The sequence below is a fragment of the Pagrus pagrus genome (genome assembly GCF_965226575.1).
Source record: "Pagrus pagrus genome assembly, chromosome: 11".
NCBI lineage: Eukaryota > Metazoa > Chordata > Actinopteri > Spariformes > Sparidae > Pagrus > Pagrus pagrus.
This window is the reverse complement of record NC_140195.1, coordinates 7,638,153-7,661,730: the sequence shown is the minus strand read 5'-3', so window position 1 is coordinate 7,661,730 and position 23,578 is coordinate 7,638,153. Positions and strand designations below refer to the sequence as shown.

Sequence of the window (23,578 nt, the reverse complement as noted above, 5' to 3'; positions counted from 1 at the left end):
CCTCTTGTTTTTACGTTTTACATCTCTAAATATTTTTCATTATTTTTTATTAATTTTTATACATAAATATTAGCATGTTAGCTCAATAGCTTCCAGGTCATGTGATCAATTGACTCAAAATCATGTTGGGATCATGTAACTACACTGGCTGCATGAGATACGCTTCTTGTTTTTACGTTTTACATCTCTAAATATTTTTTATGAATTTTTATTAAGTTTTATATGTAAATATTTGCATTTTAGCTCAATAGCTCCCAGGTCATGTGATCAATTGACTCAAAATCATGTTGGGATCATGTAACTACACTGGCCGCATGAGTCATGGGTCACAAGATTTGGCCTGTAGCTCGTTACACATGAGTACGTTAATTCGATACTTCAACTGCCCTCATGTGCAGCACGATAGCTCAGTAGCGCCCCCTAACGCCCCCTTATGGCTTTTCCCACTAATTATTTTTCATTTCTACGCCTTGTACTTTATTTCACTAGTCCTACAGATTTAACGCCACAGACTTCACACTCACTAAATATCATTTTCAGACCTTGATGATGACACCTCGTCAAAAGCTTTTGCCTCTGATATACATATGTGTCATGACCAGACGCACAAAATACCCCTCGGCACCCCTTTGCATTTTAAACAGTAGAAAAACATGTTTTTTTAACTCAAAATACAGCACTTTCCTTCTGTACATACAATGTTAAACTTCATTGGGCCATGGCTATAAAATGCATTTAGGACCTTATAACAGAAATTATTTTACGTTAGTCCAGTTTCATTGACATTTTAAGTATTTATATATATAGTATACACAATGTAAATATATAGTATTCAGATCCTTATTTTTAGTAAAAGAAGCAATGCCACGATGTAAAAATACTCCCTCACAGGTTGTTTAAAAAATGTTAAAGTAGGCGTAATGTTAGCATAAAAGTAAAAGGAGAAATTGCTCTTGAATGTTGTACAATTTCTTTTGGAGCTAATTTTAATCAACTTCTTTTATAATTGGATAGGATGGATGGAGTAATCTTCATCAGTTTATCATATCCCAGTTTTTTTATGCATATGAATTTTGTCTTTAATTGCTCTTACAGAGTATATACTATAAAATAGCATATAATTGTATATTCTCTATTTCTTCTTCTTTTTTCAGTTTCATAAACCTCAGTTATTTCCTACTTTCTCTACTTATCTGTACTTAAATTCATAACCTCTTACGGTATACACAGCTGCCTTTTTGATGAATATGTGGCCTCATCTTATTTCTGTGTAAGAACATATCTATCATTGCCTCTTGCCAAGTTAGGTTTTCTAAATAGATATAACAGAGAAAAATCTAAAGATTCATTTAAAGATTAATTAATCCAAACTGTTTTTTTTCCATTACAATTTTAGAATGAGTGCTTACCATCATGTAGACATCATGGACACACATGTATTAGTAGAAACTTTAACACAAAACAATATCACCTCGCTGTATAAAACCCAATAATAAACTGAAAACATCTGGGTATTCTTATCATGCATTTGAACTCAAAAGACCACAACCAATATACAGTGTTGGCTTGTTTTTATTCTTCATGACAAAAGTGGTTCACAGGTCAATGAAAGGAACTTGCATACACATAAAAAGTTGAGGACCTTCAAATGCCTTATGCGGAGTGTGTGCATGTCATCCTCGAGAACAATTTACACAGAATGCCGACCACATAAATACAGTTAAAATATTATACAACAGTGGTAATTAAATTAAAACACATATCTGCACAGAGTCAATTAAATAGATTAAGAAATCCATTTACAACCTTCAGAGCAATAAGACATCATGTTAAAGCATTTCCACTTTTTAGCCGAGTTCATGATTAATCAACCAGATCCCCTGGAGGTAAAAACAAACATACAACATAAAATCAAAACTGGCATTAACAACTTCAAAACCTGTTTGTAACATTAAGTCTATAATGTTTTTGATACATTATGTTCTTAATTTCCTTCATTTTTCTTTTCTCACAGTAACAGTTCTCCAAAATAAATATACAGACAGTAACCATTAATCCCAGGGGAAGCTAATGTCAAATTATTCATTAGCTAATGAGTTCATTATGGCATGCTGACTAAAAAGTGAAAATACTTTTCCAAAATGAGTTATTGCTTTATTCAGTGCTAAAACTGCTCAATGAGTTTCCTCATAAGTCAGACATACCTTTGAAAACATCACAACTACAGTGTTGAATAGTAGCTTCTACTTAGAAATGTGTGATGCAGTCTAAAAACAAGAGTGAAACCAAGGCACTAAAACAAAAAATCAATCAGCAGGATGTGGCTTCTTCTACTAAACCACAGGACAGTTGAGCTTAGAAAATAAAAATAAAATCAATGCCAACAATTTCTTGCATTCGGTTCTCATTTTTCAAACAGCCGTTCCCAAATGCGGATTAAAAGATCGTGATTGGTCTCATCAGGTCAATTCATACTGCATTCAATGAGACAGGTGTTGTTACAGTGCCAATATTAACGTACTGCCTTATCTACTCTTTAAGCAACCTATGGTGGGATGTCAACAGATACATGTACATGTTTTTTTCTTTTCATCCTTTCCTTGCATTACGACTAGCTTTGGAATATTTTGTTTTGCAAAATGTATTTATCTTTCAAGTCATAATGTGCTACTAGATGTAGAGCACTGTGTACAGTTTTCTAATTGTGGGACGATAACAATATTTCATTTTTCTACAAGCCGCAACTATTATCAGCCACCTGTTAGCGGTATTAGCATTCCTAACGGAGAAGAAAACTAGCTTGTTGTGGGTTACACTGGTTCATTACAACATGCTCACTTTGGTAGCAAACGAAAGCACGGTGACATTAAATGGTGAAATTAAAAACATGAGTATCGTTGCTTAGCTGGTTAAAGCAGTGAGGAAAAGCAGAAGCTGAATGGAACGGTTATTATGACTATGTAATCAAGAGAAATGAGCATGGCCCAACATGATCATATCAGATTTAGGTAAACCAAGCCACTTGAATTCCTTAGTGATGTGAGACAGTGTCTATTAAAACCAACAGCTTAAACAGCTTAGCCAATGGGATGCTTTCACCTGTGCCACTTGGCACCACCAGATAACTTCCAAAAGCTGCTTATTGTGAGAAATATTAAAATGCTGTTGCAAAGTAGCCGAGCCAGCCACTGTTAACTGAAAGTGAAGGTAAGTTTAAAAACCCACCCTGATCCTAAAGAACAGCAGGAATTATAACAGGCACTGTCCTGACTCGGTCTGCATAGTTCGCAAAGTAAGATGCACATTAAAGATCTCCCAAATCTTAGATTACTCAGTGTTTGACCTGAGGTGGTGAACTTATGGCTGATCTGTTTCCATCAATGAAATGCCATGATTACGGACCTCAAGTTAAAGGGTGCGGCTAAAAGGCAAGAGCCAAAGAGCCAGACATGTTACAGGATAGAAAAAAGGGTGTGTTACTGAACCATCAGTAAAAGGGAGAAGCCTCAAGACAATAGCAAGCTCTCTACTTAAGGATAGCAATTCTGTTAGTAAGGCTGCATTGTTCTATAAAAACAACTACCTGGGAGAGCTATCACAGGTGATCTAATGGCTTACGGACATTTAAAGACGCCAGACAGGTCTGACCAGGATGCCAGACAAAAGGCAAGAGGAGTGTAGAGACATAAAGCCTTAAAACAGATCGTAGCCTTCAATCAAAGTCTGAGGACAGTAAATACTGCACATGAAAAGACTCTCGTTCTAGAATAAATACTGTCAATGGTTCACCACAACACACAGCCTTGAACAAGACCAGATGGAAGTTGGATCCACTTGGGACAAGACACAGTCAATGACTTCACAGAGCAATGAGCAGCACATTTGTCTCTTCATCCTTCTCCAGGCTGCATGCAGGTTTCTCTGCTCCAAGCAGGAGAAACCATGATGAGAGACTTTTATTTTTTTTGATTTTTTAAAAAACTTTTTAAAGTCCATGGTTCTGGTGAGCAGAGTGGGGAATGTTGCATCGTATCTGGGATGGACAGGATGTCTTGAGTCAGGAAAGGAGGAGGGAGCCGGGGAGTCAACATGAAGACAGGTCCTTATGGAGTAAAGGGGGTTTGGAGTAATGGAGTGTTTCAGCGCTACAGAGACAGGGTGAGACAGAGACAAAAAAACATATTTAGTTCAACGAATAAAAAAAAAGGTGAGGGTAGATAATACGGATAAACAGATCAATACGACATATAAAGGATCAGCAGATGAGGGGCTCCCAACAGCAACACGTTACGATGTATAAAAGCAAAAAACACAAACCCTGATGGGCATTAGATTTAAACTACATCTGTGCCAAAACACGCACGATTGTTCCAAATATTAAAGATTGCTTATTTTATCATTTATAGCATAAAGCAATGGGTCCAAACATTTTCCCTTAAAGGACCCCATTTATATAATGATGACCCGTGATGTATTTTATGGATTTTTCATGTTATATTCAATGCATAACAATAACAATACAGAGCGGCTGATTAACTGCACAAATCGCCTGAATACTGCACACACTAACTGCAGGAAGTTTTTGTAAAATGAGCAATTTGAATTCATTTTGAGCAGGTATTACCTGTGAATGTTCCAGAGATGAGTTTTCCTGATACTTTAGAAACGTTTTATGCAATTCTGTTTGTAATGTTTTTTTTTTTGCTTTGTCTTTTTTAAACAATGATACATTTTATAGGTTTAATTTTTTGAAAAATTATGTGTTTTTCTTTTCCTGACAATTGGCCAATGTACTTTTAGCTCTTTGGTTGTTTTTCTAATCCAGAACACGGCTGTTTTTGAAGATGGTGAATACTCTGTGATTATAGCTTGTGGTCAGATGTGTGAGATTTTTTTAAGTTTATATCTTAAATAATAATCTAAACTTTATAAAAATAATGTATTTTCCTTCACAGGAAAGGCCTACTGTATATATTACTGTATAAGTTTTCATACACCCCTTATAATCAAGAAGGCCTTGAAGTTTTGGCGACCCCTAGTGGTCAGAACCTGCTGGTTGGGAGTGACGTATAGAATGGGTTAATTAATTTTTATAACATAATGAACAGATAAAGTAGTTTATTATAGTAAATAGATCTGCTGGCTTTATCTCATCGTCTCCGGGATGATTTTGAGTGCGAGCTGCGAGGCCTGGCAGGTGTGCCCTGTACTTTATGACCAGAGCTCCTACTCACATTAACGTTTGATTCATCAGTGTTTCTACTTGTGGAGGCGGATATTCTACGCCTAGACTCTCTACAGATCCCAGTCATCTTGGTTTTACCAGGTGGATTGTAACCAGAGTGAGATGTGGTTGTCTGGCCTCCTGGAGATTTAGCATTGAACTGAGAAGAGGCAGTGTCTGACTGAAATGTGTTACGGCTTGCAGCTGCTGCTTGTACCGAATTAGACCTGTAACCCATCTGTTTTCTTCTTACAGAAGTATCTAGGTTTGGTTTAAGATCAGGCTTTTGTTTAGTTCCACCCCATGCTTCAGATGTGTTAGGATTCACACACAAAGCTTTAGAAGAGGTTAGATTATCTGTGGATGAAGAAAACACAGAGGACTTTTGCCTGCTGGAAGAGGCAGGAACAACACGAGTTGTAATGAAGGTGTCCTGACGTGCAGGGACTGAAGCTCTCCGCACTGACCCATTTTTTCTTGAATCACTGGATTGTGTTTTGACCGTTAACTCGCTGCTGACAGAACTGGTGGAGCTTTTACGCGTAGGATAGTAATCAGGACTCAACTCAGTACTAAAAACATCACTGACACTGCGGCTTCTAATAAAGGTGGCATCTCGCGGGAGACCCTTCCCTCTGCAAGACCGGCTGCTTGGCTGGTTGGGGTTGTCAAGACAAAGAGAGAGAGGGGTTCTTACAGGGCTCGTGTGGAGGCTTCGGGTTAGACTTCGCAGGTGGTGTGTGGCCATAGCAGGAACACTGCTGCCGAGAACAGGGCTAGCCCGTGGACTGCTCCTCAGTGTGGGTCGGGCAGGACTGCTTCTGGGGCTCCTAGGAGCCCGGCCTGACTTGTTGGCCAGCTCTTTGGCCCGGGAGCGTCGGGGGCTGCTGTTCAAGCTGTGGGGAGACAGAGGGGCCTCCAGGTCTTCCAAACGCTGAGTGAGGGCCAGTTTCTGCTGTATCGCCATACGCAGCAGAGAATTCAGTGTCTTCTTCTCATCCTCAGCTGCTGCCAGCTGCCTCTGCATCTCATCCAACTGGGTGACATACTGGTCACACCTGAGAGATGCAGAAACAATGAAAAGATGCAACATGCAAAACTAGGCAAGACTAAATTACAGCACAAAGCCAGAGACACACAACAAAATACACACAAACTTTCAACACCAGCTGTGACCAAACACAAAGCTGATGATTATTTTCATTATTTATTAATATTGTTTTTTGATTAATTAATTACTTGTTAAACCGTCACAAGTTACCAAAGCACACAGTGATGTCATCATACAATATTGTTGAATTTAAATTGGTATGAAACAAAGAAAATCTGTTAATCCTCAACATTGAGGAGCTGGTGCCAAAAGAACATACTTTTTCCGAAACATATTAACATTTCATTAATTATGTTGATCAACTTCTGATAATTTCTAGACAAAAAAAAAAGATGGCTGCATAAGAATCATTAAATACTGAAGAAATGCAGTCACTCCAGCTGTCCACATGATGGCACCAAAAACTTAATCATAAACCAGAGGATCTTTTTAAGCTGTAATCTTTAGCCTGTTGTAACAGACAGTAGAAGCCCTTGACCGCTGTGTGTTCCCCAATCCTTCTTAAGGATAATTAAATGCCAGCTCATAACTGTCTGGACAGGGGCTGTACAGGTAATACACGCCCGAGAAGCTTCTCTGGCATTTAATAACAAAAACATTCTGCTCTTTAGTTCACCTGTTAGCCCAATGCAAAAAAAAAAAACCCAACAACAATCCATGCCAACAGATTCTCAGAAGAGGTTAGTGATTAGTAAGTGAATAAGTGAAGTATCGTCTTCTGTAGGTGTAACCGTTGACAGCGCAATCCCAACCAATCGAACGCCCCAACTGCCTCCCAACAAAACATTAGGCCTCTCCTTTTTTAAGGTGACCTGGCCTAATGGGACAAATCTGTTCTTGCCTCCTCCCCCGTCGGCACAGGGCAGAGCATGTGGTTTATAATCTTCACGTGAACCAGTGGATTGTCCACAGGCGTAATAGGCATGGTAAGCTTATTACAGTAGTGGCAGTAAAGGCTGTACCACAACAAGACCACTACAAAGTATGAACTAAACTAGCAAAAACCAGAGGATCAGAACTATCAACAAGTTTCAATTAAAAATTTTAATTTTAAATTTTAATTTCACATTTTAAAAGCATTTTTTAAAAATATCTTTTGTCACACAACAAAATAAATGCATGTCTATTTTATTTGTAACACTGTTGAATAAAATGAATCTTTTCAAATATAAAAAGGAAATCTTACCGGCTGGCAAACATGACTCGGAGTGAAGAGAAGGTGGCAGCGTCCTCCTTCAAGGCTTTGAGCTCATTCCGCAGTTTCATCATGGTCTCTGACACCATGCTCTTCTCTGTCTCATACTTGGTTTTCAAATTGGACAGGGCCAACTCTGCAGTCTGCATTAACAAAAAAGACCATTGCACCATTATACTGTATTGTAGCACCATCATCACCCGCTTAAAAATGGAGTGTTAAATGTATATCACAGTGTTTCCCACACAGAAACAGAGTGACAGCAACATCATGAGGGCAAACTTTTAAAGCGATTTCAGCAATCTTGAAAAAGATGGTTGATTTTGTAGTCTCATTCTCAGATCATCAAATACCAACGCTGCCCCAGAGGGACAAAATTGTATTCATCCAGAATGTCAGAAGAGCCTTTGGGGATTCTGGAAATACCATCAGAACAACGGCAAGTGTTTTTAAATACCCTTGTGTGTTTTTCATACATTGCAGATGCGGATTAATGATTTTCTGAGAAACTGATGGTGACTTCGGTGACCCGAGTGTATGCTAGTACATGAGAGACACAAACTGGGATTGAGGAGACCCCTGCTGCAGGTTAAGGAGCATCATTCAAAGTGTTTGTTCTCACTTTTAGGACCAAATACCTTGGATGTAATTAAACAAGTTATTACTGTCCCTTTACTCCTCTTTCATGTGAACTAAAACATGTCTCCAAAGCAATTTGTATCAGTCGTAAAGGTCAATGAAAAAAAATTGCTTTGATAACAAAGACAGTACAAAAACAGTACTACGTGTATTTTTGTCGAAGGACGCACAGCTGAAGGTCTAATCCCCAGTTTGTGATCACCCTTTACTATACTTGTGTGACAGGAATGCAAACATTTATGCAAAAGTCCCAAGTGTAAATACTCTGATTACATCATAGGAACAAACGGGGGGAATCAGACATGGGAAGGTAAATCACTGTAGGTAAACACGGCCCAGCTAACAGATTACCTTGAGTGTTTATGTGCGTGTGTGAGAAAGGGACAGTGATGGCTGAGGGAATGACAGAAGCAGGTCACGCAGTGCTGGAGGCACAGGAAAGGGGCGGGGAAAGACAGTTCAACATCACACTGTACTCAAGGTACAGGAGCATGAAAGCCCAAGGGACTGTCTAGACAAGACACTGATGATGCAGCTCAACCATACTGCTTATATTAAGATTAGATTAAAATTATATATGGATGATAGTGAAGGCCTGCTCTCTTACTTTATCAGGACAATCAATTTAATATTAAAATGTGTGAATCTGGTCGGATTAGATCAAAATATTGGTAGCAGAAGAAAGACTACATTTCACAGCAAACATCCCTCTGTAGCACGGGAGCTGTTCTCTTTGTTTGTCCATGCAATGCAACTAATGAGGCCTCTTACAAGAAGACAAAAAAGACAAGTGTCGGTGGGATTGCAAAAAAAAAAAATCTACAAATTCACCCTGAACATTGAAAGATTACATTTTAATAAGGCTCAATCCCATTGCTAATTTTTTAGCACCCCCCTTTAGTACCCCCTTGGAACAGATTTAAAAGGGGTATTGGTCGAGATATCCTCCTGTGAAATGGGAACCCTTCAGGAACCTCATAAGTCATAAGTGGTCGTCAACAGCATTTATGTAAACAGACGCGACCTGATATTTCCAATAAGCCGTCTTCAGCTGTGGGAATCCTTGTAGTCTCACAATGCCATTTGCCATTTATCTGGCAGAGATAAAAAAGCACTGATGCTTGCAATTCATTCTAAAGTTCTCGCTTTCGGCCATGTCATCAAATAAAAAAGGCCATTGCTTTGTTACCTGGCCACTAGCGGTGCCTTATAGGCCAATATTACAACCTGTGCTCCTACCCTGCCAGTCTACACTGATATTAGTGGAGCGGCACCAAGTGCAGAAACTTCAGCCGGCTTCACATGCCATCAAAGAGGGGAATGCATCATTGAAATACATCAAGATGCGGGATTGTCATGCACAAATCAGAAATTACAATGTAATGTTAGCTAGGTAGCTAGTTAGCTACTAAGTCATCAGCTAACTAGTAGCAATTGTTTTATGCCTGTTATAAATAAAAAGAACATAAAAAATGTAAATGACAAAGAGTTTCATAACCTTTATTTGAAGGGTGCCTCTGTAAAACGTGCATTTGGAGGGCCATGCAGCCGTAACACTTCGCCCTACCCCTCTATCCCAAAAAGTAGTGGGACACCCTACCCTGAGGTGTTAAAGCACAAAACGGAGGGTTGGGGCTCAGTTGTTTTCGCAAAAAGGCCAAAAAGTCCCTGTGACCTACCTGTTTATTAGCCTTGAGGACGGTCCTGAGGGTAGCAATCTGTTCTCTCTTGGTGCTGAGAAGTGACTTGAGCTTCAGCACTTCTTCCAAGAGGCTTTCAGCATCCCGCTCTGCCTCTACGCTGCTGCTCAACCCTGAATAAGGCATCGCGCCCCTCTGACGACAGAGGTCCACTGCCACCTGAGGGAACAAGACAGTTCAACATAAAGTGAATCCTTTTACTATCTGGTATTTCCAAATATCACATTATTAATGATGACCAGAACCAAATCAATCTGCTAAAGAATTAACAATATTATTTACAAATAAATAATGTGAAATTATTTTTTAGAAATCTAAAAGAGAAATTATGTGTTTTGTGTGTTTCACTACATAAAAACAAACAAATACTGTAACTGTTTTGAGTTGAAGCAACAACTCAACTTAAACTGTGGATAATCCAATCCATTCAAACCCAAACACACGTGTCAATAAGTGCCCAACACATCAGGTGTTGGATTTGAACAGACACGGGAGCTACTCAATTACATTTAACCGTCTGAGCTGAGCATTAGGTTTAGCAAGAAACTGAGAAGACTTGCACCCAGAACAAATGTCCCTTTTTCAGAGATTGAGCCACAGTGAAGGAGTTAAAGAATTTGTACCAGTTATAGCTTTCAGTTCACAAACAGTCAAGCACAAGTACAGTAGCACTCTCATGCATGTCTGACATACTGTATGAGATAAGTAGTGCTGTCTTACCCTGAGGTGTTTGATCTGGCAACGGATGACTGCTACCAAGTTGCGGACATTGGAAGGGTCCCTGAAATCCAGGGTGGGGGATCCAGGGCAGTTAGGAGAGTCTCCGCTGGTTCCTGCACTGTCCACCTCCCCCATAAACTGCAAGGCTGAAGCTTTGGAGACGAACATGTCATTGGCTCGCGGCTTCTTCTGGGCGTTGTTGAAGGCGAATCTTCGTGCACCACTTCCACCACTTGCCCTGGCACCATCACGGTAATAGTCCAGGGTGACTCGTTTGGGTGTCAGGTTGTTGCACACGCAGATGTGGTGGTAGAGGTTGGACAGCTCCTCGGAGAAGGCCAGCAGCTCTTCCTGGGCAACACTCAAGTGCCCTTCTGAATCGATTGCCACTTTCCGTGTGGCTCCAATCTCCTTCTCCAGCTCACTGATGCGCTCCTGGTCCTGTTTGCTGGACTTGATGCATTGGCGGATCTTGTCAGCCAGCTCCTGGGCTTCAGCCCGCCAGCGATCCTTCTCCTGTTTGTATCGCTGCTCCAGTGTATTATAGCGAGATCCTGCCTGAGACAATTCATCTCGCAGCTTCAGAAGCTCTTCGCTGGCCGACCGCATGCGTGCCTCCAGCACCTCCTTGCTCTTGGTGTCTACCTCATAGTCAAAGACCGCACCATCTCCATTCTCTGTCTCATCATCTCCCTTGTTGTCTGCCTCCTGGTTGTGCTGCCGGCTGCTGTGCACAGCCTCCAGCTGTTGGGTGAGGGATCCAACCTTGTCCTCTTGCTGAGTAAGCGCCTGTTTGGACATTACCAGCTGCATCTGCAGTTCCTCCACTTTGTTAACAAGACTAGTCTTTTCTCGTTCTGCCTGCATACACAAACACACACAATAGAGTTTTAAATTGTGCAAGGTATGAACATATACATCTTATTTTGCTCATATTACTTAAAACTGCCCATTAGTTGAGTATTCATCCATTGACAATTCTCTGTAAGTCAAATTTCACCCCCAACCACCTTTTCTCTTAATGCATTTTTAATGTAAAATAGCCGCTGACCCCATTCAGCTCCACACTCCTAACATCTGGTGGGTAGTAGCTTGCTAACCCAACCCCCGATTTAAGTGCGCCATAAATAATATATTACTTTCAGACAGAGACGGATGACAGTTCAAGACATCCTCAATCTTCCTAAGTACCCTTTATTTGTGAAGCACAACTGTGTCAAGTGGGTGGGTGTTAGTTGAAAACTGCTTGGGGAAGGTGATGATGAAATGTGGAACCAGGTGGTTTTAATTAATATAGAAAGGCTCACACTCCTTTACAGACATACACCGGATGTGGTCTAAAGCAGGAAGCAGCAGACATCCCTGTCGACGGCTTTGTCAAGCAAACCAACCCCTATAACAACCTTACATAACTCATCGAGAGGTTGTGCTATTTGAAGTTATCCTGATTAGTACAGACAATTTATTTATATAATATAAATAATACAGTTCTACGACTCAAAGAAGAATTTCAATATCAATCATTCAATTGATAGGATTGGGATGGAGAGGTCTTGTTTTGTCTTACATGTGTGATGTAAGTGGGTTCACTTTGAAATAATAACAACCCTGTGCAGATTTTCTAATGAACTAAAGGTTAACTGTCACCAGGGGAAGTTCCTGCTAGTTGCAACTTTGCAAAAAAAACAAACACCTAAGATCCACCTTTACAGGAGATTATTTTGTGATGTGATCTACTGAGCAAATTCAACCTAACAAGGGATCAAAATTATTTAAAAAAAATTTCTAACCTGTTTATTTAGTTTATTTATTTATGTTTATGTTTATTTAGTTCATGACTTAACCATATCAATACATTTAAAATGAACGCTGCACCAGTTCATATCAGGAACTCATCACTTACAGGTCCTCTTCTCGACAGTTAAGAACATGGTTTATAAGCCATCAAATCTGCATTAGTTTGGATACCATCATCATTTGGCAAATGTCTGTAATTATACAACTTGTGCTCTGCTAAATGGCCCTGTTGCCTGACCTGACCTGACCTACCTGTTATTACTGTTTCTCAAATAGGTCTCTGCTTATGGTTGTCTTTGCTCTTATCTGTCCTTGCTTACGTCTGTTTGTACAAAGCTGTTCTGTAACGTACGTGTCATGTCTGTGCTTGCTTGTTGGTGTGTGTTTGTCTTCACTTCGTTGCACTGTAATTTGCTCTGCCTTTATTGCTGCCCATGTCTCTGTCCTGCATTGACTATAATTGACATGCCTTATATCATAATTGTTGTTTTAAACTTGTTTCTTGATTTTAGGTTGCCAACTTTACACCGGGCCATGGACTACAGAAGAAAACCAGCCTTTTGGCTAATTCCACAGTAGTGTTAATTAAAATGCGCTGTCCCTGAGAAATAAACTGGATAAATAAAATGAAAACGAGTGGTAAATGTCCTGTTTCCTACCTGTAGGAGTTGCTGTTTTAGTTTCTGACTGTCGGAAAAGTGTAGCTCACTCAGCAGGTCTGACACCAGCCCAGAGGCTGGAGCACGCAGGAATACATCACTATTGCGTGGAGTGGAGTAGCGACGGATGAGGCCATTACTTTTGGAGCCCCCCAAGTGAGGAGGGTGAGCAGAATCGGGAGCAGACCCAGGACCATTATTAATGCCACTGTCCTGGTCCTCTCCCTCACCTTCTCCCTCCACCCCCTGGCCCTCCTCCTGGCTATCATCTAGCTGCTCCAAATGGAGCTCCAGGTTCCCCACAGAATCAAAGGGGTTAAGGCTGAGGGCAGAGAGTTCTCGCCGCAGACTGTTCTTCTGCTCCCTCTCCTCCTTCAGGGCTTCCAGGGCCTCATCCAGCTGCTTCTCTGCTATCTCCCTCAGCCTCGCGGCCTCGTCAAGCTGAGCTCGCATCTCCTCCTGCTCGTCGTTCTTCTGGGTCAGCTCCAGCTTTATCGATTCAAACTCAACCTGTAATGTAATAAGGGGCACAAGCAGAAGACTATTTTAATAGGCATTTCTGTGATGCTGTATGAAACACATATGGGTGCACATTCTGGATTCTATACGCAAATACAACCATGACTGCACCGAGCGCAACAGCGTTACAGTCACACACCCAGATGCCTTGGATAGACAAATGGAAATTCCACTGCTGTTGACTCCATGGTCATCACAATTTCTACTTCGAAATAGATATGTTCAGTTCCTCCCACTGGTGTAGAGTTCACAGCCTACATATTTTCGTTGTATAACATTTCCATCCAGTTGGCTCATTTAGTTGTCTACATACAGTATACATAAAATGAAAATAAATGTCTATTTTTTGGAAAATAAAATCAACATGTAATCAAAACTGAGATTATTTAGGGTTTTTCATGTTAACCAGCAAAAGAGGACTTCTGACATCACAGACTGTAAAGGCAAGACTAGGCTTTTAATTCAAAGTCAGCTAAGGGATCATGCAAACCCTCAAACACAACAAGACTGTGACATTTAGAAGTAGTCACGGACAGTTTGTCTTGGCAGAGCTGCAATAAACACAAGGGCATCTGCACTCGGAGGCACTGGACTCACACCCTCAGCAATCCTAACAATGCCGGTGTCACATAATTAAATAATATGACAAGGAAAATATTAGGCGCAAGCATCCTGAACATCTTTTATCATGCAGGCCAAAGGAAGGGAGGAAAGCTAAGGAAAGGAAAACACACACACACACGTCTAGCAGGAAGTACATAATTACATTGAAAGCTTTCAGTGCTCTATTGTCCAGAGAGATAAGATCAGGATGAGAATTGCTGTTCTTGGCTGCAGGAGCAACCGGCCTGTTCAGTCTTATCAACTATTGCGAAGTTATGTCAACAAACAAGTGAGAGGGGTAAGTCGTTTGTTGCATGCAAAGCAGTTTTGCTCTCATGCACGACAGGTAAATACAAACAGGCAGTTCGCTATAACAATGGCCATATGATAGAGTGTTAACAACCACCCACGTGTACATGACAAACACAGAGAGGGTAAAAGTTCAAAACAGATTAAGGAAAATAAATAGAAAATACAACAGTGGGGCACAGTTTTCATATCAACACATTTTGTAAACTTAATTTCAGGTATTTCTACAGATATGTTCAATGTTACATCAATGTTATCTGTTATTCTTTATCCATCAATTAAAGCTAGTTGATAGAACGTTCATGTATTTGGTAAAGTTGTGGCTTAAGTGATAACCGACCTGGTTTTCCTTGAGCACAGACACCTGTTTTTGCAGAGATATGTTCTCATCCTCCAGCTCGGCATTGTCCTGCAACTGGCGCTGCTCACGTACTTTATATTCCTTCATCTCATCCCTCAGATGGCCCTTTTCTGCCTCCAGACACTCACACTCCTGTAGAACACAACGCATGGTCAGCTCCTCAACTTTCATGACTTTAAGATAATTTTAGACTACAAAGCTAATATATCCTCCAATGGTTTGGGGTTTCATTATATGTATCATGATAACACGCGGTCTGAGATTATGCAGTACAACACCAGTATGCAGGTGCACTGAGTGGGTCACCATACCTTCTTTAGCTGGGTGGAGAAAACCCCCAGTCTCTCGATCTCAGCGTCGGCATTGCCCAGAGCAAGGCGTGCTTGCTTGAGATCTGCCTGGACTTCCTCCATGCGGGTTGCCATGGCAGCCTCCTTAGTGGCCGTCTCCTGCAGCAAGCTCTCCTCCCGACACTCTCCATCAGCAGCTGCACGCTTCTGGCTGCTCACAGAATCTGCAAATGCCTTCACAAAAACAAAAGGGGTTTAAGGGAATGGTGAAACCTGCAATTATCTGGCAGCCTACAGTATGTTACGCATTGGGAGAACATCGCAAGTGCTGAAAGACAAATGCATTCTTCCAGCTCATATGAAGGCAAGAAATGTAGACATCTTTAACACAGAAAGGAAAATAGGACATCACTGACAACTATCATGTAAAACCTGATCGCATGGAGGAAATAGCTGTTATGGTTTTGTAACAAGACACCAAAACCGGATTTTTATTGAGCCATTGTGATCAAATAAGCCTAATGCATTCGAACTGACCCTTTTATAGCGGGCACTTCTTCACAGCTAGCCATAATCTGTAACCATAACCAATTATGCATCCATGACTGCTGATGAAAGAACTATCAAATAAGGTGTTAAATGAAATGAACTTGCTAATAAACATGCTCAACTGAACATCATGGTGTGGTTATATAATGATGCTAATTCACAACGCATGAGTCTGCTCTGCTGCGTTAAAACCCTGCCAAAGTCTAGGTAGGTAAACGGCCAAGAAGTGAGGTTTATGCAGATTATACAAAATAGCTGAAATTCTGTACCACCACGTCCCCTCAGACATAAAGAGCTTTGCTTGATAGACGCTTATAAAATATCAGGATGTACCAATTTTAGTTTTATTCTGGCACGTTTATTGCAAAAAATATATTTGCCTGTAAGCAGGAGTTTAATCTCTCTCAATTTGCAAATAAACAATTGCAAAACCAAAAATCTGCCCACATGACAGGATTGAATACTGTGTGATTACCCTCTTACATAAACCAGTTTTAAAAAGCTTTGTCCAGCAGTACTAAAGTACTAAATACCTTTGAGGCCCGTCTGGCACATCTGTGTCAAAGTTTGCAAGCAGAAAACAATATTAAGCCCCAACAGTCACCCAGCACTATGTTAGTGTAAGCATGAGCATAACAATCTCACATAAAATACTTCCTCAAAATGCAATAAAATACTAACTAACTGTCGGCTGGAGTGCAACGGCACAAACTATGCTACACTTGACGGAGTGCTTGTCAAATTTACTGCACAATGGTTCATTTTTTATTTTTTTAAAGAGAGAATTTAAAAATCACTGGGTAGCACACAGTTTGTTTGAGAGATTAAGGCAACGAGGAGCATATGTCACAATATCAATACATCCGTGATCCGTGAAAGGCTTGGATTACATGATAATCCCAGTTTTGACATATTGATCTAATCTTTTTATCTTGACAATCCATCGCTACCCTAATTCAATCCTTAATGCTACACAGTTAAGCATCAAAATCCAAACGATGCACAGAGAAAATGGAATAAATTAAAAGTCCTGGATATGCTGACTAATTGGCTGTGGAGGTTTTCCTAATCGCTTAACATTTCTCCTTCTGAATCCATTAGCACCTCATGACACATGAGAGCAAAACTGACTCAGTATGCAATCACAAGCATCTTCATTGCAAGTATAACAGGACATCACAGCTGTAACAGAACTGGTTTTGTGGGAGCGTTGGCACGAGGTCGGGCTTAACACAAAGCACTGAGAGGACGAGCAATCAAATTCACGTCATAGGTAACTGGTACATTTTAGCAGACAACAATGGTATCTTTATAACACTATGACACACTGCAAGACAGCTCCTCAGCTGGTAAATTAAAATGAGTACGATAGAGAGATTGTGTCTTAGTAAAATGTCAGCCATTTACATTTTGCCAACAGTGTCATGTGAATGAAGATAATTCTGCAGTAACAGTTTTGTACAATGGTAACATGCGTGAAATTAAAAGGCATAGTATAACTACTCCATTGTGTTTATTTTTTATAAGATATTGCAATGATTCACCAGTGTATTACATTAGCTTGCATATTTCTCATACATAAAATAATCCAACTATTTTTATGTTTAGTCTTTTTTTTTTCCAACACTGAGGAAATCCAACAACATTCTGTTAAAATCAACCATCACAGCTGTCAACAAGTAAATGCTTGACAATTTCAAGTTTCAAGTGGTCTGCATGAGACAGTAATTGTGAAATGTGAACTCATAAAATGCTTGTTTTAGTCATGAACAGCACATCAACAAACCAAATTCAGTTTAATGCAAAGACAAACATGGGTCTTTATAAAGGCAAAAGCTGTGTAGTAAAAAAACAAAGCCCACAAAGCCGTAGTATGTTATTGGAAAATAACAATAAGAGCACTGGGGGGACGACAACTTCACAAGCCGAGTGTTGTCTAAATATAACTAGAAGGCCTCGGGTGTTCCTACCTCTTTCAGCTGCTGTAGCTCCGTTTTCAGCCCTTCGTGCTCCTCTTCCAGCTGCCTGTGTTTCTTCTTGAGAGCGGCGCTTTCCTCCAGCACCACCAGGCCATAGCGGGCTGCCTGCAGCTTCTCCTCTGTGGCCTCCTGGAGCTCCAGAGTCAGCCGCACCACCTCAGACTTCAAGTCTCGGCTCCCCATCTCTGTCTCCCCTTCTCCCTCCACCGCTTGACCTGCTAGGTCTGCATCCGCCTCCAGCATTGCTCGCCTGGCCTCCCACTCGTCTGCCAATGTTCTACTGGGACACCTGCCTCCTTCACTCCTCCTCTCTCATTACTCCACACTACAATGGCCACAAAAAAAAAAAAAGATGGTGGTTATGTTAACTACATTGAACAATGGCCAGGATGGAAAACAGGTTGTGTATAAATCACACTGTGACAGCAATTAAGCAAACTACATAGTTAAAGATTTACACTGGGATCGAGTGGGAAAACATTTAAACATTTATATGTTTAACCCAAAAGCCTCAATGTCCACATATTACCTAACTGCTGCGTTTGCAAATATGATTCACACGTGAATACCAGTTAGCCATGTCAACTCTGGTTTTTATAACAATCTCTGTGAACCCAGAAACTGATGATTATGATGATTTCTGAACTCCACATAGTCACCAGGCTCTCACTATTAAACTGGGCTGCCCGGCTGGCCTGTGCACATCACTGACCAACGTTACTGCTATTCAACATCTGCAGCGTTACATCTCTCCAGCCGATAGCTACAGCTAATGTGAATTACACAGTTAAACGCGCTGGTTTTAGTATCGTATAACTAAATATCCTCCACAAAGTAGCCGTGGAAGCGATAGAGATTAGTTAATATTACTTTGACCACCAGTATTGAAAGGGTGGGGCCGACTTCCCTCGTTTCCTCATGTCCTCTTCTTTGACCGAAGATGGAAACACTCTTGGCTGTTGTCCGGTGCCAAATGATGCATCCCGAAAGCATCTGTTTTCACATACACCACAAACTAGGTCTCCGCAGCATCAACCGGGAGTCAATTAATAAGATTATAACCTATAAACATTTTGCCAGCGTTTATGATCCTCATATTTCCGATGTAAGATGATATCCTAGTGGGTCCCGACAAGGATATACAATCCAAGAAGACACCGGGACTGGGAACAGGACACGGCCGGACAGCTAGCAAGAGTAGTTTTAGCCCAACGCAGACAGCAAATGACACCACAATGCTACTAGCAAAGTCGAGTTAAAGAATTTAGCTAGCTCGCCTCTTAGCCATGCAATTTGCTATATATACAAGGATTAGCGGAATAACGTTAGACATCCATTACCCGGCTCTCACGGCTGCTGCTCCAGTGATAACGTCAGTCCGATCCTGTCAATCAAGCTAATTAGCTAAGGCTAAATAGCTAACGTTAGCCAAACTTGCTACTCACCCTCTGGGTTTTTTATCTCAACGACGGGGCCTTCCACTCGCAACCAAACGTTAACTGTGCGCTTGTTTCGGGAGCTGTCAGCGGCAACGGTTGCTAATCCCGCTAGCAGCCAGGGGGGTACCAGCCCAGGTTACTGAACAGCCGCTTCCCTTCTTCCTCCCACCCGGTTCTCTCGTTTCACAGCGAGGTCGTGTCAAAAGCGCGCCGAAAACGTGAAGGCACGATTACCCCCTCTAGCTAGACAACGGCGCAATGCAATCAGACCGAGGGATTGTCTCTGGTCTCCGTACACGGGCGGGTATGACATTGCTGTTCACCCACACATACAAAATGAGACATAAATAAAATGAATACAGCAAATTAATTTTATCGGCAAGCAAGAAATATGAGAGAAATTACCAAAGATTATTGGAGAAATACACTTCCGCTCGTACCTTTTTGTGTCTTCCTTTTTACTTCCGGAATGCAAAACATCAACTTCCGGTGAGGCGCATTGACTGGAGGGAGTTTGCCTGCAGTGAAATAACGGCAGTTTTAACACGATGAGGATCGTTACCTGGAATATAAATGGCATAAGGACTTTTAGAGGCGGTATTAAAAAGGCTCTTGATTCACTGAATGCAGATATTATCTGTGTCCAAGAGACAAAAGTGACAAGTAAGTAGCTAGCCTAGCTTAAGTGGCTAACCCGTCCTGTCAGAGTAAGATGTCTGCTGTCAAATATTTAAAAACTACTTTTTTTTTTACCCTCACAGGAGACTTACTTGATGAAAGGACTGCCATTGTCGACGGCTACAACTCATATTTCAGCTTCAGTCGAGGACGCAGCGGCTATTCAGGTTCATTACACTGTCATAACAATTCATTTTGTGTCTTGAAATCACTCCAGTACTGTTTTTTAATACCATTTCCTTGTGAGTTAGCTGTCTTAGTGTATTGATGTTTATAAATTCATATGTATGTGATGTTTATGGAGCTCAATCCTCAATCCTCCTCTGATGGTAAGACCTCAATTTGTGAAGGATCAGGTGATGTCTATACGAACAATACCTACTAGTTTCATGTTTATTTGAGAAAATAAATGTTAAATATGTTATGTAAAGACAACTTAAAGGATTAGTTCACACAAAAATGAAATGAAAAGCAGATTCAAAGTCGGCTGAAGTTTCGCAGTCAAAAAAATGGAGCTTTGAATTTCTGGAGCTTCACAGTAAAACAGAGTCCTAAACAACTGTTGTAAATGGGGACTTGTTTTGAAAATGTAAAGAAAGAACACGAATACACAAAAAAACAGATACCCAGGTGTTTCAAGCCCAGAGATCCCAAATTGTTTTGAAAAGATGTAATTTACACCCTTTTTAAAGCCAAATCTTCACTGTAGCTGCTATAAACCTGTCTGAAGTGGGCGCACGAGTTCGACCGCACATCAAGGGTGTAAATAGGTTTTTTTAACTTCATTTGGGATCTCAGGGCTTCAGGAGAGTTGGATTACAAAGCACTCGCTGTATGGGAGAATGCTGCAATTCTCCTTTGCTGTGGAGCTCCAGAAATGTTTTGTGAACCACAGAAATTCCTCTGACTGTCCATCGGCATAAGGGTGAGAAGATAGTGACTGAATTTCTATTTTTGGGTGAAGTTATCCCTTCATGCAACTGCTGACACATCCCATTACTGATATGCACAGGGGTTGCCACTTACTGTAAAGACAGCGCCACTCCGTTTGCTGCTGAGGAGGGTCTCACAGGTCTGCTGACCAACCATGAAGGGGCTGTTGGATGCTACGGTGATCAGGACGAGTTCTGTAGTGAAGAACTGCAACTTTTGGACAATGAGGGACGAGCCATCATCACACAGCACAGAGTCATGTAAGGGAAAAATTCTTCTAGGTTGAAGTTTCCTCGACGAAACATTCGATATGTGCCGTACTGTTCATAAGGGTTAAACTGTATACAAAACAATCATAAGGGTGAGAAGATAGTGATTGAATTTTTATTTATTGATTTTATTTAAAACGCACTGTTGATGTAGACTGTAAGGGAGTATGATCTCTGTGTTCTTCATTTTGTAAAGTAGTTATAAACTGTCGATGTCCGTGCTCTCTTTGCCCCCACAGGTGTCAGGACAAAGAGCAAACCGTCACCGTAATCAATGTATACTGTCCACGGGCTGACCCTGAAAAGCCGGAGCGAAAGCAGTTCAAACTGCAGTTCTACAAGTTGCTTCAGTGTCGGGCTGAAGCTATACTGAAAGATGGGAGGTGAGAAACGTTTCCACAGACTGAAAAAAGAGATTGTAGTAGTTATGATGAGGCACGGGTGCATCCTGCTTTTTATGAACTGTTTTAATATGCAGCCATTTAAAAGTTTACAGCTGTTTTATGCTCACTGAAACATAAAGCAATGTATGTGGTCGAAGAAACAGTATACAGTTAATTATTGCATTTGTATAACACACAGATAATGTGATGTATGGCAGGTGACTCACATGAACACGTGGCATATATTACAATTTCCTGTACTGTGATATCTGTGATATAGTTACACTGGACAAATTATCATGAGTGTTTGCAACTTATTCCCTCTTCTCTTTATTTAATAGTGTTTTTCTGTCACACATTTCAGCCATGTGATCGTTTTAGGAGACGTGAATACATCTCACCGGCCAATAGACCACTGTGACCCCTGTGATAGCGTAAGTGGGAATCATGCTCTTTGGATATCTTGCCGAGAGTAAGATGAGCAGATTGATACCACTCTCCTGTCTGTACGTTAAATATGAAGTTAAAGGCAGTAGCTGGTGAGTTTGGCTTAACATCAAACACAGGGAAAAACAGTGAGCCTGGCTCGGTCCAAAGGTGATAAACTCTGCCCACCAGCACCTCTGAATCTCACTAATAAGTAAGTAACACCATGCTAAGTAATTACTTAGCAGTACCTTCATTTTTAACGAATAGACATGGGAGTGGTATCGATCTCATCACGGAAGCAAACAAGGGTTTTTCCCAAGAATGTAAAGAATGTTACTATTCATTTTAATATACATGTTTCGTCCAAATGTGCACAGTGTATGTATATTGATAATGAAACTCTACCTGCTTTGTTTTTCTCAACACTCAGGATGATTTTGATGAAAATCCTGGAAGGAAGTGGCTGAGTGGCTTTTTGCATGGGGTCGGACAGGAAGAAGAGAAGAATGAGGAGAAACACGATGAAGAATCTGAGGTAACTTCAACAGATCCAAGAAATGGAAATGGAAATGGAAAATTTGTGGATACCTTTCGGTATTTCCACCCTACTCGCAGCAGCGCCTTCACATGCTGGTCCACTCTCACCGGAGCGCGGCAGACCAACTACGGCACGCGCATTGACTACATATTCGCCGATTGCCAGCTCACCAAGGAGCAGTTTGTGGCAGCAGATATCATGCCAGAGGTGGAGGGATCAGACCACTGCCCTGTGTGGGGGCACCTAAGCTGCTCTTTCCTGCCCAGCTCCAAACCTCCTCCCCTCTGTACCCGCTACCTGCCAGAGTTTGCGGGCAAGCAGCAGAAACTCTCTCGCTTCTTCGTGAAGGTGGACCAAAAATCAAGTCAGTCTGAGCAGAGGGATGCATTACCTGGATCTCAAGAAGAGGAGGAGAGGAGGGAGAACTTGAACCCATCTGGAGTTGGGAACATCTCTGGTAAAAAACGGTTATTAACATCAGACTCTGCTGGTCCAAAGGGAAAAAAGGCAAAGACAGTTAAGACTTCTTCCAAGCCACAGGGTAGCCTCCTTTCTTTTTTCAAACCCAAGCTCACAAATGTTGTTCCCTCTACTGAAGCCTCTATCAGGCAGTGTGAAAAAACACTCAACCTGGAAGTTATAACATCGCAAAACCCTCAAAATGTCTCCACAACTAGAGAGGATGTGTCCTCGGTTTCAACACTAGTACCTGAAGAGACTGCACTTGTCTTTGATGGTCCACCACAGCTTTGCACCAGCAGCGCCACAGACGAAAATGAGAAACAGGTGAATACAAAACATTTAACCCCACAGCCTACTGTGGGACACTCAGCTGCCAAGAAAGGGGCATCGTTAGGGTTTTGGAAATCAGTGCTTCATGGACCGCCCCCGCCACCCTCCTGTAAGGTCCACGGGGAACCCTGTGTGCTCCGTACTGTAAAAAAGGAGGGGCCAAACATGGGCAAGCAGTTTTTTGTGTGTGCTCGTCCTCAGGGACACGCATCCAACCCTGACGCTCGGTGTAATTTCTTTGCGTGGGTGGACAAGGGGAAGTGACATGTTTACTGAATGGACCACAAGTTGTTTAACTCGTCAGTGAAACTGGAAACTAGCTCAACTGCTGGCCAGATGTCTCGTCATTTCACATGCGTTCATTGTTGTTCATGTGTTTTTTTCTTAAATAAATAAAGACAGTAGTTTTGTATTACTTTGAGTTTTGTTTTTATTTGCTCTTGGAGCTGAAACTATTAGGCA

At 41.2% G+C, this 23,578-nt stretch overlaps 2 protein-coding genes across 6 annotated transcripts; one reads left to right on the top strand and one right to left on the bottom strand.

Annotated features, from left to right (window-relative positions):
- Nucleotides 1–1,554: 1,554 nt before the first annotated feature.
- Nucleotides 1,555–19,612, bottom strand: LOC311265629 (protein bicaudal D homolog 2). Of its 5 annotated transcripts, none has more exons than XM_084367500.1 (10): nt 19,535–19,612; nt 17,647–17,980; nt 15,149–15,361; nt 14,817–14,969; nt 13,046–13,555; nt 10,590–11,450; nt 9,849–10,028; nt 7,522–7,673; nt 5,922–6,282; nt 1,555–4,145 (listed from the first exon to the last, which is right to left on the bottom strand). In XM_084367500.1, exons 2-10 carry the CDS (start codon nt 17,896–17,898, stop codon nt 4,140–4,142), a joined length of 2,688 nt encoding a protein of 895 aa, XP_084223626.1. In that variant the 5' UTR covers nt 17,899–17,980; nt 19,535–19,612; the 3' UTR covers nt 1,555–4,139. The 5 variants fall into 5 exon arrangements, with proteins under 5 accessions (XP_084223626.1, XP_084223624.1, XP_084223623.1 ...); XM_084367498.1 differs by having other exon boundaries at nt 19,500–19,562; XM_084367497.1 differs by lacking the exon at nt 19,535–19,612 and adding an exon at nt 19,101–19,456.
- On the top strand, nt 19,551–23,531 carry apex2 (APEX nuclease (apurinic/apyrimidinic endonuclease) 2). Its single transcript, XM_084367502.1, has 6 exons — nt 19,551–19,757; nt 19,856–19,939; nt 20,785–20,965; nt 21,214–21,357; nt 21,722–21,791; nt 22,217–23,531. Exons 1-6 carry the CDS (start codon nt 19,643–19,645, stop codon nt 23,378–23,380), a joined length of 1,758 nt encoding a protein of 585 aa, XP_084223628.1. The 5' UTR covers nt 19,551–19,642; the 3' UTR covers nt 23,381–23,531.
- The last annotated feature ends 47 nt before the right edge of the window (nt 23,532–23,578 follow it).